The sequence below is a fragment of the Rhinolophus hipposideros genome (assembly GCF_964194185.1).
Source record: "Rhinolophus hipposideros genome assembly, chromosome: 1".
NCBI lineage: Eukaryota > Metazoa > Chordata > Mammalia > Chiroptera > Rhinolophidae > Rhinolophus > Rhinolophus hipposideros.
In genome coordinates, this window is record NC_138047.1 from 105,496,123 (window position 1) to 105,508,910 (window position 12,788).

General features: G+C 42.2%; 1 protein-coding gene across 2 annotated transcripts in view; it reads left to right on the forward strand.

Moving 5' to 3' along the window:
- Window positions 1-12,788, forward strand: part of CLNK (cytokine dependent hematopoietic cell linker) — a 157,931-nt gene that overhangs the window by 138,840 nt on the left and 6,303 nt on the right. For both annotated transcript variants that reach the window (XM_081046549.1, XM_081046550.1), the window contains exons 15-18: window positions 3,134-3,174; window positions 7,841-7,974; window positions 9,463-9,540; window positions 10,257-10,412. In XM_081046549.1, the coding sequence (XP_080902675.1) occupies window positions 3,134-3,174; window positions 7,841-7,974; window positions 9,463-9,540; window positions 10,257-10,412 (409 nt within the window). The remainder of the gene's footprint in view (window positions 1-3,133; window positions 3,175-7,840; window positions 7,975-9,462; window positions 9,541-10,256; window positions 10,413-12,788) is intronic.

Consider the following 12,788-nt stretch of genomic DNA (forward strand, 5'->3'; position numbering starts at 1 on the left):
CTCTCCATCCATGAGACCCCAGCTTAAAGCCACACTGAATCCAGGAGATCGTTGTGACCCATTTCTCAGAAGGGATAAATGAGACCCAGACACACGAACGAGGCTCTTACCATTGAAGTCAGGTCCACCTCCACTTTTCAGCAGCCCATGATGCCTATACTGACTTGATTCTCCAAATGTAGCCCATGGATCCTGACTTAACCCTGCTGTCTGCCTACAAAGAAGATGCTGTCTATTTATCTAATAAATACGTACAGGGCGTGTACCCTGCTGATGGAGGAATAGCGTAGTGGTTAGGAGGAATTCACAGGGATTGCCTGGCTTCATCACTCGCAAACCACGTGACCTTGGGCAGCACGATTCATCGTGCACGTGAAGCTGAGAGCAGAGCCAGGCCTGTGGCAAGTGCCCAGGGACTGTCAGCTCTCACGGCCATTGCCAGGCCCTGCACATCAGATGAGTTCACCCCCATTTCCTTCCCTTCCTTCATTTTCTGGCCTCGTCCCATTTCACATCTTCCGTAACTTTGTTCTCACTCTTTGGCCTGTGGGTATTTGGACTATGGCTTCATAACTCTTTTTAGGCTGTTTTCTCTTTAAGGCCCAATCTGGCACAATATTCTTCCCCATACCACAATACGATACCCGTTCTTACGGTAATGTTCTAAAAGGGGTGGGAAACATATTGTCGTGAAAAGGTAATGAGCTCTCCATCAGATCCATATCTGCAGCAGTTGTTTGATATAGTTTGGCTTCTCTTATTTATTTGTGTAACATATTGAACAACATCTCCTGATTTTTCTTCCTCTGGTAACTGGCTTCTTCTTCTGAGTCCCCTTTTGACCTTGTCCCCACGCTGACCTCTACATGCTGGTATTCCTAAGGCCCATCTGAGGTCCTGTCTTCCATCACTCAGAGCCTAGGCACTTTCATCCATCCCCACAGTGCTGAATGTCCACCCGTGTTGGTAATTCCGAAACCCCTACCCTGTGCCCCAACCACCCTTCTTAGCTCCGGACCTATACATCCAGTTACCCAATGTGCAGTCCTCCTTAAACAGGTGACAAGCATCTCAAACTCATAATGTTGGAGACTGAGCTCTTCATTTCTACTTTCATTCCCAAACCAACAGTACCCTCCTACAAACTTTCTCACCTCAGTAAATGGTAAGCTCTCTTTCCCATCTTTTCTTTTTTAATTGGGGAATATTGGGGAATAGTGTGTTTTTCCAGGACCCATCAGACGTTGTCCTTCAAGCTAGTTGTGGAGGGCATAGCTCAGCTCCAAGTCCAGTCGCCGTTTTTAATCTTAGTTGCAGGGGGTGTAGCCCACCATCCCCTGTGGGAATTGAACGGGCAACCTTGTTGTTGAGCTCACGCTCTAACCAACTGAGCCATCCGGCCGCCCCTCTTTCCCAGCTTTACTCTTCCCATCCAATCCATTTCCAACTCCCCAAATTCCACTCTAAAACATGCCTTGAATCTATCCATTTCTCCTCATTTCCCCAGCTCCCAACATAGTCCAGCCACCATCAATCTTGCCTGGACTATTGCAATAGCTAATGCTTATATCCACAGCCTACTTTCCACCCAGAAGGAACTGTATTCTGGTCACTTGCAGAATAAGCCATGTTCCCTTGCCTCTGAGCCTTTATACCTGCTGCTCTCTCTGCCTGGATCACACCCTCACTCCTCATCCATCTCCTAGTCCCCTTTCAGAAGTCAGCTCAGTTAGCATGTCTCCCAGGAAGCCATTCTGGAGATCTAAAGCAATTTGTCTGTGTTAAAGCAAAGGAACGTGTGCTGTGTGCACACCTGCCAGAGCATTTCCCCCACATCGCACTTATAATGCAATGATGTCTTCTTGCCATCAATGAAGTGCTTTAGGGCAGAGGCCATGCTTTATTCGTTTTATATTCCCCCAAACATACTACGTACCCAGTAAGTATTCAACGCATGTTTGCAAAATGAAATAATAATTGTCTTTTATGTTTGTTTTGTTTTTGCTTTTGCTTCTATCCTCATAAAGCCTGTACTTGAGGCCTAGAATATCCTCAGAGGATATTCCTTTTCTCTTGACTCTTTCTAAAAATCCCAAAAGCTTAGGGTAGAGCAATTTTCCTGGTTTTTTCCCAGATATTTATCAGAATTGTCCTCTGGCTCCTAGTAAAGGGATCCTGGTTTTCACAGAGTCAAAGTCTTGGATGTCAGCAGAAGTCCGACCAGGGATGACAGCACGGTGTTCTGGCTGAGTGACCTGTGAGCATTTCGATCTACAAAGCTGGCCGTGAGACCCCAGGCTTCTGTGCAGATGACAAAACCAGATCGATACTCAGTTGATTTCACCGGTGCTAGAAAAGGGTTAGATGTCATTCATTAACCCAGAGGCTTTAGTCAAGAGAACAATCCCTGGGATTCAGCACGTTCCATGTAACTAGATTTAACGGTGGCAGCACCTAGAGTTTATCATGACAATGCTGACCACAATGCTGACCACAATACGAAAGGAACCAGAAATTACAGCTAATGTCAAATAAAACTAAACATTAGGTCAAGTGCTAACGAGAGCCATCGGTAGACAGTCTCGGTGACATCATTATTGTGCTTAGAAACGCACATTGGTGTTTTGTCTTTTATTTTTCATAACCCCTTTTCTTTATGGATTTTCTTATACTAATCCGCACAGTTTCCGCAACTAGCTCACATTTCAAGAAGGAATAAATTATTTTCTATACTCTTCTTCTTGCTATGGCTGACTGTCCTTCAATGGGTAAATAATTACTATAGAACAGAAGCCCCAACCAGCCACTTATTTTCTATAATTACTGTAGTGACAAGGCAAGTGTAAATTCATGGCTTCCAAAAGTACAAAATCACGGTAGGTGCTCACTGAAGTGACCTGGAAAGAACTCACATGGGTCAGTTCGTTCCATATTTAATGTTTGCCTGTATGAAGAAAGGAGAGAAAGACCAGCATCCTCTCACTTTATGACACAGACGCTTCTAGCTCATCCAGTAAAATCTGAAGTGCTTTGCAGATGTGACTTTGGCCATTCCTGCTGAGCTTGCGTTTGAGTGGAATCACACCCAGCATGGGAAATGCTAACATTCTTTCAATTCTAACATTTTCTTTAGCTCTTCATTCACGATGAGCACCCACAGCATGCGAAACAGAGGTAAGAACACATTACCTAAGAATTATACAATAAACAGGTAAATCGTCTCACTGCAGTATTCCTACACTGTGACTTACTTAGCTTTCGTGAACCTCAGAGTTGCCGAATCGATGTATATAAAAGTCATTAGCTTGTTTTCACTGATAGATAGCATTTCATTGTGTTAATACAATTTTTATTCGTAATTAAATATGTTTGCCTAGGTGGTTTCCAGTTTCTTCCCTCTTATAACATTATATTGTAAATATTGTACATGTCTTCCCACACACATAATATGTATGTTTTCCCATATACAAAATGTGATAACTTCTCTTTCTACAAGCAAAATTTCTAGGTCATAGGATAGTCCTCTCTTCAATTGTACTTGATGGATTTTCCAAAGTAGGCATATCATTTAGTTTAATCAACAGCTTATGATTCCCCTTGTTCCCATCCTCTCCAACAGTTGTTTTTAACAAAACTTAGTTTTCAACAACCCATTGGGTATAAAATAGGTTTCTCTTAAATAAATTCTGAGAAATGGAGAAAATAAAACTGATCTCTCTTACTGATTGTAAAGAAAAAAAATCAAAAGGATATCCTGTCTGCAGAGATAACGAGAGCATATAAAGGTAGTGTTAGATTACTATTAGTGTTCAGTTTTGATATTATTAGTGTTCTGTTCTCCAAAACTATATCTGTCATGTTCTTTTGTATTTTTTTCCTCTCTCTCCATGCCATGGAGACTCTGTGTGTAGGTCTAATCCAACCTCTCTCTGCTGAGCCTTAAGAGAGAGCTGAGGGCCGGAGGGAACAGGCCCCATGGGGTACAATGAAAAGGCCGGGGGCTCTGTTGGCCTTGGTTCCAATTCTACCTCTCTCCCTACAATAGGGTCAGCTTGAGCAAGTTAATTCTTGGAGCTTCAACCTTCCCATCCATAAAATCCAAATAATAATATTAACTCACAGAGTTCACACACACACACACAGCCCTCTAGAAGCCACATTTTAATATTTTTCCCTTTTACCTGCATTCCCTTTCCTTATCCAGGGAGTTCCTACCCATTGAACCAATCAGACCAATTGTTTCCTCCCTCGCCTCATGTCTTTATTTCGTTTCTGCCCTATAACGTCGGGCCTTGGTTTGGAAAACTCATTTCCCCTGATGTGCACACTGCCAGGAAGAGCTTCCCAAGAGAGGACAACATTTTTAAAGGACGGTGGCTATGATTAATGGGATGGGCTCAGTCCCTGAGAATCACATGACAGGAACTGTCACCCTGGACGCCAGATTTCAGTGTAGGAAGATGAAAAGACCTGGAGTATACAGAATGGAGGACCAGGGGCAGGACAGGCCCAGACAGGGCATTATTCAAGGGGTTTTGAGACTATGCTGCAAGGATGGGAAACAGAATCATAGCTTAAAGAGGAATCCAGAGTCTTAACTTGAAAGGCAAAAATCTTGCACACATAAAAAATTAAGAGCAATTGAAGAATGGAACAGCAGTAGATGAAGCGGATGGACTTCCCAGCCATCAGTCCTGTCAAGCACCCTCAGGCTGGACATAGATGATTTGCCCTGGGGTTTCGGAGATTTTTCTCTACACTTCTCAGAGGAAACAGGGTTGCTTCAAGAAACAGCCTGGGATGGACAGGGGAAGTATTTGGGCCTCCAGAGAACTTCAAACACCATTAATTCCTTTTTCAGTCAACAAATATTCACCAAACACATGACTCATACCCCAAATTGGGTTAGGCCCTAAAAATACAAAAAAAGAGTCAGCCCCGCCCTTCAACTAACCAGTAAAAGCACCTTCCATGCCCGTCCACCAACTGACTGAACCATGGTCATTCTACCAGGTAAAAACTCATCTCTGGATTGCAGTACCTGGCAGAAATTAGGTGCATCAAAAACAACTCTCAATCCAGGCTCTCAGAGTTCTGGGTCTAGTGGGCTCTCAAAGCTTCCTGGTTTTAATTGGAATTCCTTAGGTGAGGGAGGATGTCCTCTTCAGGTAGAAGAGTGAAATCTCCATCTCTGTTGGTGTAGATAGTGTCATCCTTATTTTACAAGTCAGAAAAGATTTTGGAAATGTTTAGTTATTCTTGGTAGTTCAGTTACTACTTGACAAACAGCCTCTGCCTAATTCTCTGAGAAATGAATTCAAGCTCAGCTATTATTAGGAGCCTAAGCAGATGTATCTCAGGACAAAAAAATAATATTTTGAAACATCAGAAGAGGATCCAGAATGGTTTGGTTATATTCCAAAATAGTAACATTACTCTCTAAGTTTGGGACTCTGGATGATTTGTTTTCTTTTTTGTTTGTTTTTAATTTTTGTTCACTAATGTTTTTTTCTAACTGCATTTTGTTCTTTCAATTATATGGCTTTTTTCTTATAAGATATTTTTTAAGTTGTATGTGGGATAAATTAAAATCTGTTAATAAATATGTATGGATATTTAAATAAATGCTTTTATTGTAAGTTACAAAAGGAAGGTCTAGAGCTGCATTTCTCTAATAATGTTAACACTAGTAGTAACATTTATTGAATGACTAATATGAGTCAGGCACTGTGCTAAGAATTTGATATACATAAGAATTTTAAAATATTAGTAATTCTTGATATCAGTATGATTTTACAACCATACCATTTTTATTAGGCTCTCCTGCCTCCAATTTTATTGCCACAATATTCTTCTACTCACCCTGTGTCAGTCTCTTCGTTTCTGTGACCCCCCATTCTCCAAGTAGGAGAGTCCTGTTTCATGGGGGTATAAAACTCAAATGCAATGTTTTATGTAAAATCTTTCCAAAGATTAGCTGCCATTATTTTAGAACAAAATCAATTAAATACTTGTAGTGGATTATAAGCTCAGAATTGTATTTATTGATTAAACAAAGACCCAACTAGCCTTCAGGGGAAAATTGCATGGCCAAGTTGGTTTTTTGTTTGTTTGTTTTGTTTTATTTAACTCATTATACCAACAGGCTACAATGCATATAGCTGTTTCCCAGTGCTCTTTTTCAAGTGGGGCTTTTAAAATATTCAAGCGAGGTACTCCAGAGTTGAAATATAATAAATCAGTTGCCACAATATAATGAAAAATTCATAATCACTGAAGACTATTCTGTACACTACACAAACTGATAAGAAATGTTGATAATGGTTATTTTCTTCTCTCAAGTATGTTCTTATTGTTTCAATCGTGTTGAAAAGATAGCTGTGGCCATTTCAATTATAAGTCTCTATGTATTGCTTTGTTATAATTCAAAATAAAGTTTTTAAAGTCTTTTGTTTTTTTTTTACGATCCCTCCTTTAGCTTTCTCTTGGTTAGTATTTGCATGGTATACAGTTTCCCATGCTCATTAGTGATCTCTCTGTGTCATTATATTTTAGATGTGTAATTAGCACTCCACATAACTAGAATGTTTAAACCAATCTGCATCTGATTTTTAAATGCTGTTTCCAGTTTAGATATTTATTATGATTACTAATATTTTGGATTCATTTTTATATTGTTTTGTGCCTCTTATTTGCCCTGCTTTTTACTGACTTTTGGTTTCTTTTCCTGCCAGACATTGGGTTCATCTCTTCTTTATTCTCCTTTGTCTTTCTTGGAAGTTATACTATTCTTCCATTGGTTTTAATGTTTTAAATTAAAGCATGTGTGCATTTGAAACCTCTGACGTTCACATCCTCTTCCCAAACAATACAGGAAGCTTTTAAAATTTTTAAAGGAGAGATGTCTTTAGCATTATTCCTATATTTAAGGCTCTATCTTCTCTTTTAAAGACTATTTTACCTAGGCATGATTTTGTAGCATCAGACATTAGTCATTTGGAAAATAATGATTCACAGACCCAAACAGATCTTTCCAATGTTAACATATTTCATTATGAAATATTTTGTTAATCACATTTCTAAGTAACACCACCAATCTCATCAAGTCTAACTGTTGGGATTCTGTTATGTCAAGACGCAAACACAAGTTCTTCTAAATTCCAATCTGCATTTGGAAAGTCTAGCTTTACAACTGGCAACAAACTGCCCACTGTTTTCCATGAAGTAACAGGCTCACTTGGTGCATTTTTAACAAAACATCTGCCAAATGCCTGAGTCTGACTAGCCATAGTTTGTCAGTCATTTTTCAGGTTAAAAAAGGGGTATTCCATTAAAACAAAATGTTATTCTTTCAAGTTTAGAAAATAATAATGTTTCATGAGTTAGGAACGAGCTTAGCTTGTTGAAGAAACTGAACAAGTTCATTACAGCCAGACTAGAGCAAATGGTAGGGGTGTAAATGGGTGGGTGGATGGATGGATGGATGTATGGACGGACAAATCAAAAGAGAAAGACTGTTCAGGACTTTACTGACAGAGATAAAACATTTCAGTTTTCTTCTAGGTGTAAAGAAAATCATGGGAGGATTTTCACCAGGGGGAATAGCAAAGTCAGAATTACAATTTTTAAAGATCACTCTGGATACCCTGGGGATGGGGAGACAAAAGTTGAAGCAAGAGAACAGTCCAGGGGAGACTGCCATCCAGAGTGAGATGACGGTGGTGTAAACGGCGAAGGTTACACAGACACAGGAAGGGGTGATGGGCTCCAGCGCCATGTTGGAGGGAGGTAATCTGAGATGTGTAGTAACAAGTCATTTAACTGAATTCTCTTTTCCCAGATCATAAAGAAAGCACGCAGTCCTACCCTCCTCAGAGATGTCAGTCTCCAGCCAGCTACAGCCCTCAGGAAAATTCCCTTCACTATAAAAACACGAGCTGGAGAAAACCTTACCCCACAAGGTCTGAGGAAAAGGTAAACTAGACACGCCTCTGCATTGTCTTTCTAGATAAAAGTTAGCTTCTAAGTAGGGCTTTTTTGAACAATGCTTCAAAGGAAATCACAATTGACTTTAATTTTTCCCCTTCTGGATACATATTACTGGGTTTTCATATTTTAAAAAGGGTTTTGCTGTAAAACATTTTATATTGCTCTTTCACCAGATTTTTTAACTTACATACAGTAGTCCCCACTATTCACAGGGGATGCATTTCAAGACCCCCGGTGAATGCCTGAAACCTAGACAGACTTTGCTTTTTCCTATACATACAAACCTATGATAAAGCTTAACTTATAAATTCAGCACAGTCTGGGAGAAACAACGATAACTAATAATGAAATAGGACAATTATAACAATATACTCGCACTGTAATAAAATGTAAAGCAATTTCTTCCAAAGGAGGCCTCAAATAAGTGACGACTTTGATCCCAATCTTGATGGAAGAGAATGGCAGAGCTGGGTAGGACGAGAGAGGGTCAGCAGGGCCAGCCCATACCAAGCCCTGGAGCTGGTGTCCACAGAACGGCCAGCACAACTGGCTGGCCAGACCCGTGTCCTCTGGTTCGGTGGTGGCAGGAAGTGAGGCCTCAGAGTTAGGTGGGAGCTGGCTCGTGTCACTCATCTGGGCTTGGGCCACTCATCTTGGAGGGGTCAGATTTGTGCTGAGAGGGCCAGAGAATCAGACTGAGATGTCACATCCCTAGGTTTGGCAACCAGGTAACAGGTGTTGACTGAGCCCCCACTGTCCTTATATGCCAACTTCCCGGGGTTGTGGCAGGGTTGGACTGAGGATGAGGGCTGAGGAGGGGCCTTTCTTCTGCTGCACTCGTGCAGGGAATCATTGAATATTATAATCCTTGGGAATTGCAGACCCAGGGTGCTCCTCTCTGTCCGTCCTGCTCTCTGTTATGGTGGATGTTAGAACCGAAAGAAATCAATTGGTAGAAATAAGACAGCATGGCACAAGGAGAAAGCCAGACAGACTGATGTTCGAATCCTAGTTCTATTGCATGAGATTTTAGGCAAGTGGCATAAAGCTGCTCTCAGTCTGCACGTGTCTATCCCTCCCCACTGTTTTCATGACTGGGGCAGCATAGGCCTCAGAACAAACAGTAAAAATCCCACCTCAATAAGCTTGGGCAGGTGAAGACTTAGAAAGCATTGATAGCTGGAAAGTTTATTATCCATTCTAAGCACGGCGCCAAAGGGCCTTTCGCGGTAGATGGAGTGAAATTTCTGGTTACTTGCAATGACAGATGGACTGTGTCATGCCAGTTTCATACTTCCTAAGCTGCAGTTACTTTCTCTGGGTCCAGACCCAGGGACAGAATTTTCGTACTGCACATCTACTATCAATGAAACTGTGATCCAGCACTGTGGGGACAAAAGTGAATTTTCATTAATTAAATTACTGGTACCTCCCTTGGACCCCTAAACAGTCATCATTTAACCTGTCCTGCAGGATGTCCGGCACAAAGAATGGTACATTGGAGAGTACAGTCGCCAGGCAGTAGAAGCGGCGTTAATGAAGGAGAACAAGGTAATGCCTTCTGTGGGGTCCATCTCCACAATGTGTACATCAGTCACATCGTGTCCTTCTGCCAATGGCTGGGCGCTCAGTCATTGCTCCCTCCCTTCCCCCTTCATGCCCGTTTCTGCCTTCTCCCCCCAAAAACACTCAGAAAACAATATCCCAGTTGAATGACTTCGTATTTTCCTTTTCTATTAGTCTGTTCGTTTTGTCAAAATGTGTTTCCCATTTACCAAAGATAATTTAGATTGCAGGATTGCCCAGATTCATTGTAACAAAATCATTGCCGAGTTTAAGGCTACTCCGCGCAGCCCCAAAGCAGGAGGGTGCCCCTGGGAAGTGGTGGTGTGACTGGAACCAGGATCCAGGCAGGGACTGGAGACTACAGAAGTGACACAAGATAAAACCACAAGACAGGGTGGTGCATTTATCCCTGACTGTCATGCTAGGTTGCAGGCAGGACGCCGAGGACAGTGGGGAATGTCAGGAGATTTGGACGAAGGGGGTGCCATGATCTGACTGGAGCACTTCTCAGAAAGTAACAAGAACCCTTACCATGCTGACACTCAATAAACACTCACTGAATTAAACTGAATCAAGAACTAGTTTGTCAAAAATTAAAGCCTTTGGGGAATCTCATCCACGCAAGCATCACTGTTGTCACCATGGCGAGGGTGGGACGCTGGCATGCCTAAAGAAATAATCATTCTTGCCTTTTGCTTCAGGATGGCACTTTCTTGGTCCGAGACTGCTCCACGAAATCCCAGGCTGAACCCTACGTTTTGGTGGTGTTTTATGGAAACAAAGTCTACAATGTGAAAATCCGCTTCCTGGAGAGGAACCAGCAGTTTGCCCTGGGGACAGGACTCAGAGGAGATGAAGTGGGTATAATGCAATGGCTTCCCTTTTCCATGCCAAAGACAAATAAAGGGCGAGTTTGGGGGCTGCTGGCCAAGGCATCTGCCAGTCCCCAGGGCTGCAGGATAGGAGAAAAGGACCCCGCCTGGAGGAGGAGAATGTAATTAACCCTCCCAGCCCCCTTCCACAAACATCCGCACACATCTTACACTGCAGCCCCCCGGGCCAGCAGCCAATCCTGACCATCCCGTGTATCTTCTGTCCTGCTTTGCCCATTAAAGAAAATTCACTCTTCAACACGTACCCAAAATCTGCCTCCCAGGAAGGAATGAATGCCACATTCCTTCCAGCCCCAGGGCTGAACTCCCACAGCAGGTACTTCTTTTTTTTTTTTTTTTTTTTTTTCATAAATTTATTTATTTATTAGTTTCAGGTGTACAAAACAAGGTAATACTTAGACGTTCATCATCCATATCCCTCACACTGTGAACCCCCCTCCCCCATCCACCATCCCTCCGACCCCACACCGAACCATCACATTATATATATAAAATTATAGTTGGCATTCATTAATGTCCAGCCTCTGGTGTCCAATGCCATGATCAGGTATCCACAGCATCCCTGAGGTGGTCTCCCAAACAGGACGCATGCCCATCGGATACCCAACAAAATCTCCACAACATTATAGAATACCTTCCCCAAATTAATTTTCAAAAACAAAAAAACAAAAACAAAAAAAAAAACAAACAAACAAACAAAAAACCCCGAGGCCATCTTGTGGTCACCAGCTGCCTCCAAATCCCTTCACCTTTCCCCTTATCCCCAACCCCCTCCCACACACCCATCTAACCACTCTCGGTTTTTTCTCCGCGTCCCCAAAACTGTCTCTGATTAGTTCATTCGCATAGTCTTTTCTTTAGATTCCATATATAAGTGAGATCATATGGTACTTGTCTTTCTCTTTCTGACTTATTTCACTTAACATAATGTTCTCTAGATCCATCCATGTTGCTGCAAATGATAAGATTTCTTTCTTCTTTATGGCTGCGTAATACTCCATTGTATAAATGTACCACAGTTTCTTAATCCAGTCATCTACCGATGGGCATTTCGGTTGTTTCCATATCTTGGCTATTGCCACAGCAGGTACTTCTGATGATATCTGTTAGTGTCAGGGATCCTACGTAGGTTTGTATCCCCAAATTGAAGGTGAGCTCAGTCAGCACTTAGTGCTGCATGGAACACACCCGTTATCAGTACAGGTCTGCTGTTAGGCGACCAGGTGAAAGAATGAATCAACTAAAGCACTCCTTCATAACTACCGATAAATCAAAAAGAAAGGAGATGGATTTTCACTGCGTAGGTTTATGCTAAGCCTAGCTGATCTGCATGACCTCCTTCTTAATTTTCAACAACTCTGTGACATAACAGTTGTTTTTATCTTACATGTAGGGAAACAGAGGCTCAGAAAATTAAGTAAATGGCTAGAGACATATAGGTGGTGAGAGGGCAAGGACAGGCTGTTCTTTCTATTCTTCTTGAAGGAAGGAAAGAATGGATAGAGGGAAGGAAGGAGGGAGGAGTCGGGTTCCATGTCTGGGTCACCATTTATGAAGTGTGTGAGCTCAGACCAGCCATTTAACTTCTCTGGGCTTTAGCTTCCTCAGATGTAAATATTCTTTTCGAGTCTAGATTCCTATAATTCAGTGATTCCCACTTAGCGTCTCCAGACCTCAGTTTTAACTGTTGGTGTGTATTATGGATTGGATTGTGTCCCTTCCCTCCCAAAGTCAGATGTTGAAGTCCAGAATCTCAGAATGGGACGGACGGTATTTGGAAATACGGTTTTCAAAGAGTTGATTAAGGTAAAATGAGGTCACTAGGGCGGATCCTAATCCAATATGACTAGTGTCCTTATAAGAAATTAAGACACAGACACAGAGGGACGGCCATGTGAGGACACAGAGAGAAAACGGTCACGTACGAGCCAACAGGCGCAGCCTCCAAGGAAACCTCCCCTGCCGACACCTTGCTCTCATACTTCAAGCCTCCAGGAACTGTGAGAAAACAAATTTCTGAGGTTTAATCCCTCCCACCCTCCCCCATCTGTGGTACTTTGTTTTGGAGGTTCGAGCAAACTAATACGGTAATAAACCAGAACTTACACCAAATATCTATTTTTCTTCAATACATATCAAAGTAAGGAATATTGCCAGGGCTGCCAAAATGCTTCAGGTGGGCACGTTTGTGAAACTCCTATCAGCAGCTTCGTGGAGATTTCCGCTTAAACCCAGTGTCTGACTCAGAGCACTTTTCTGAGAATCACGGGTGGCTGGAGAGGTGTGGTCAGCACTGGCCAAGCTGCCATGAGGTCAGACCACCAGGCTTTGCTGCAGCCC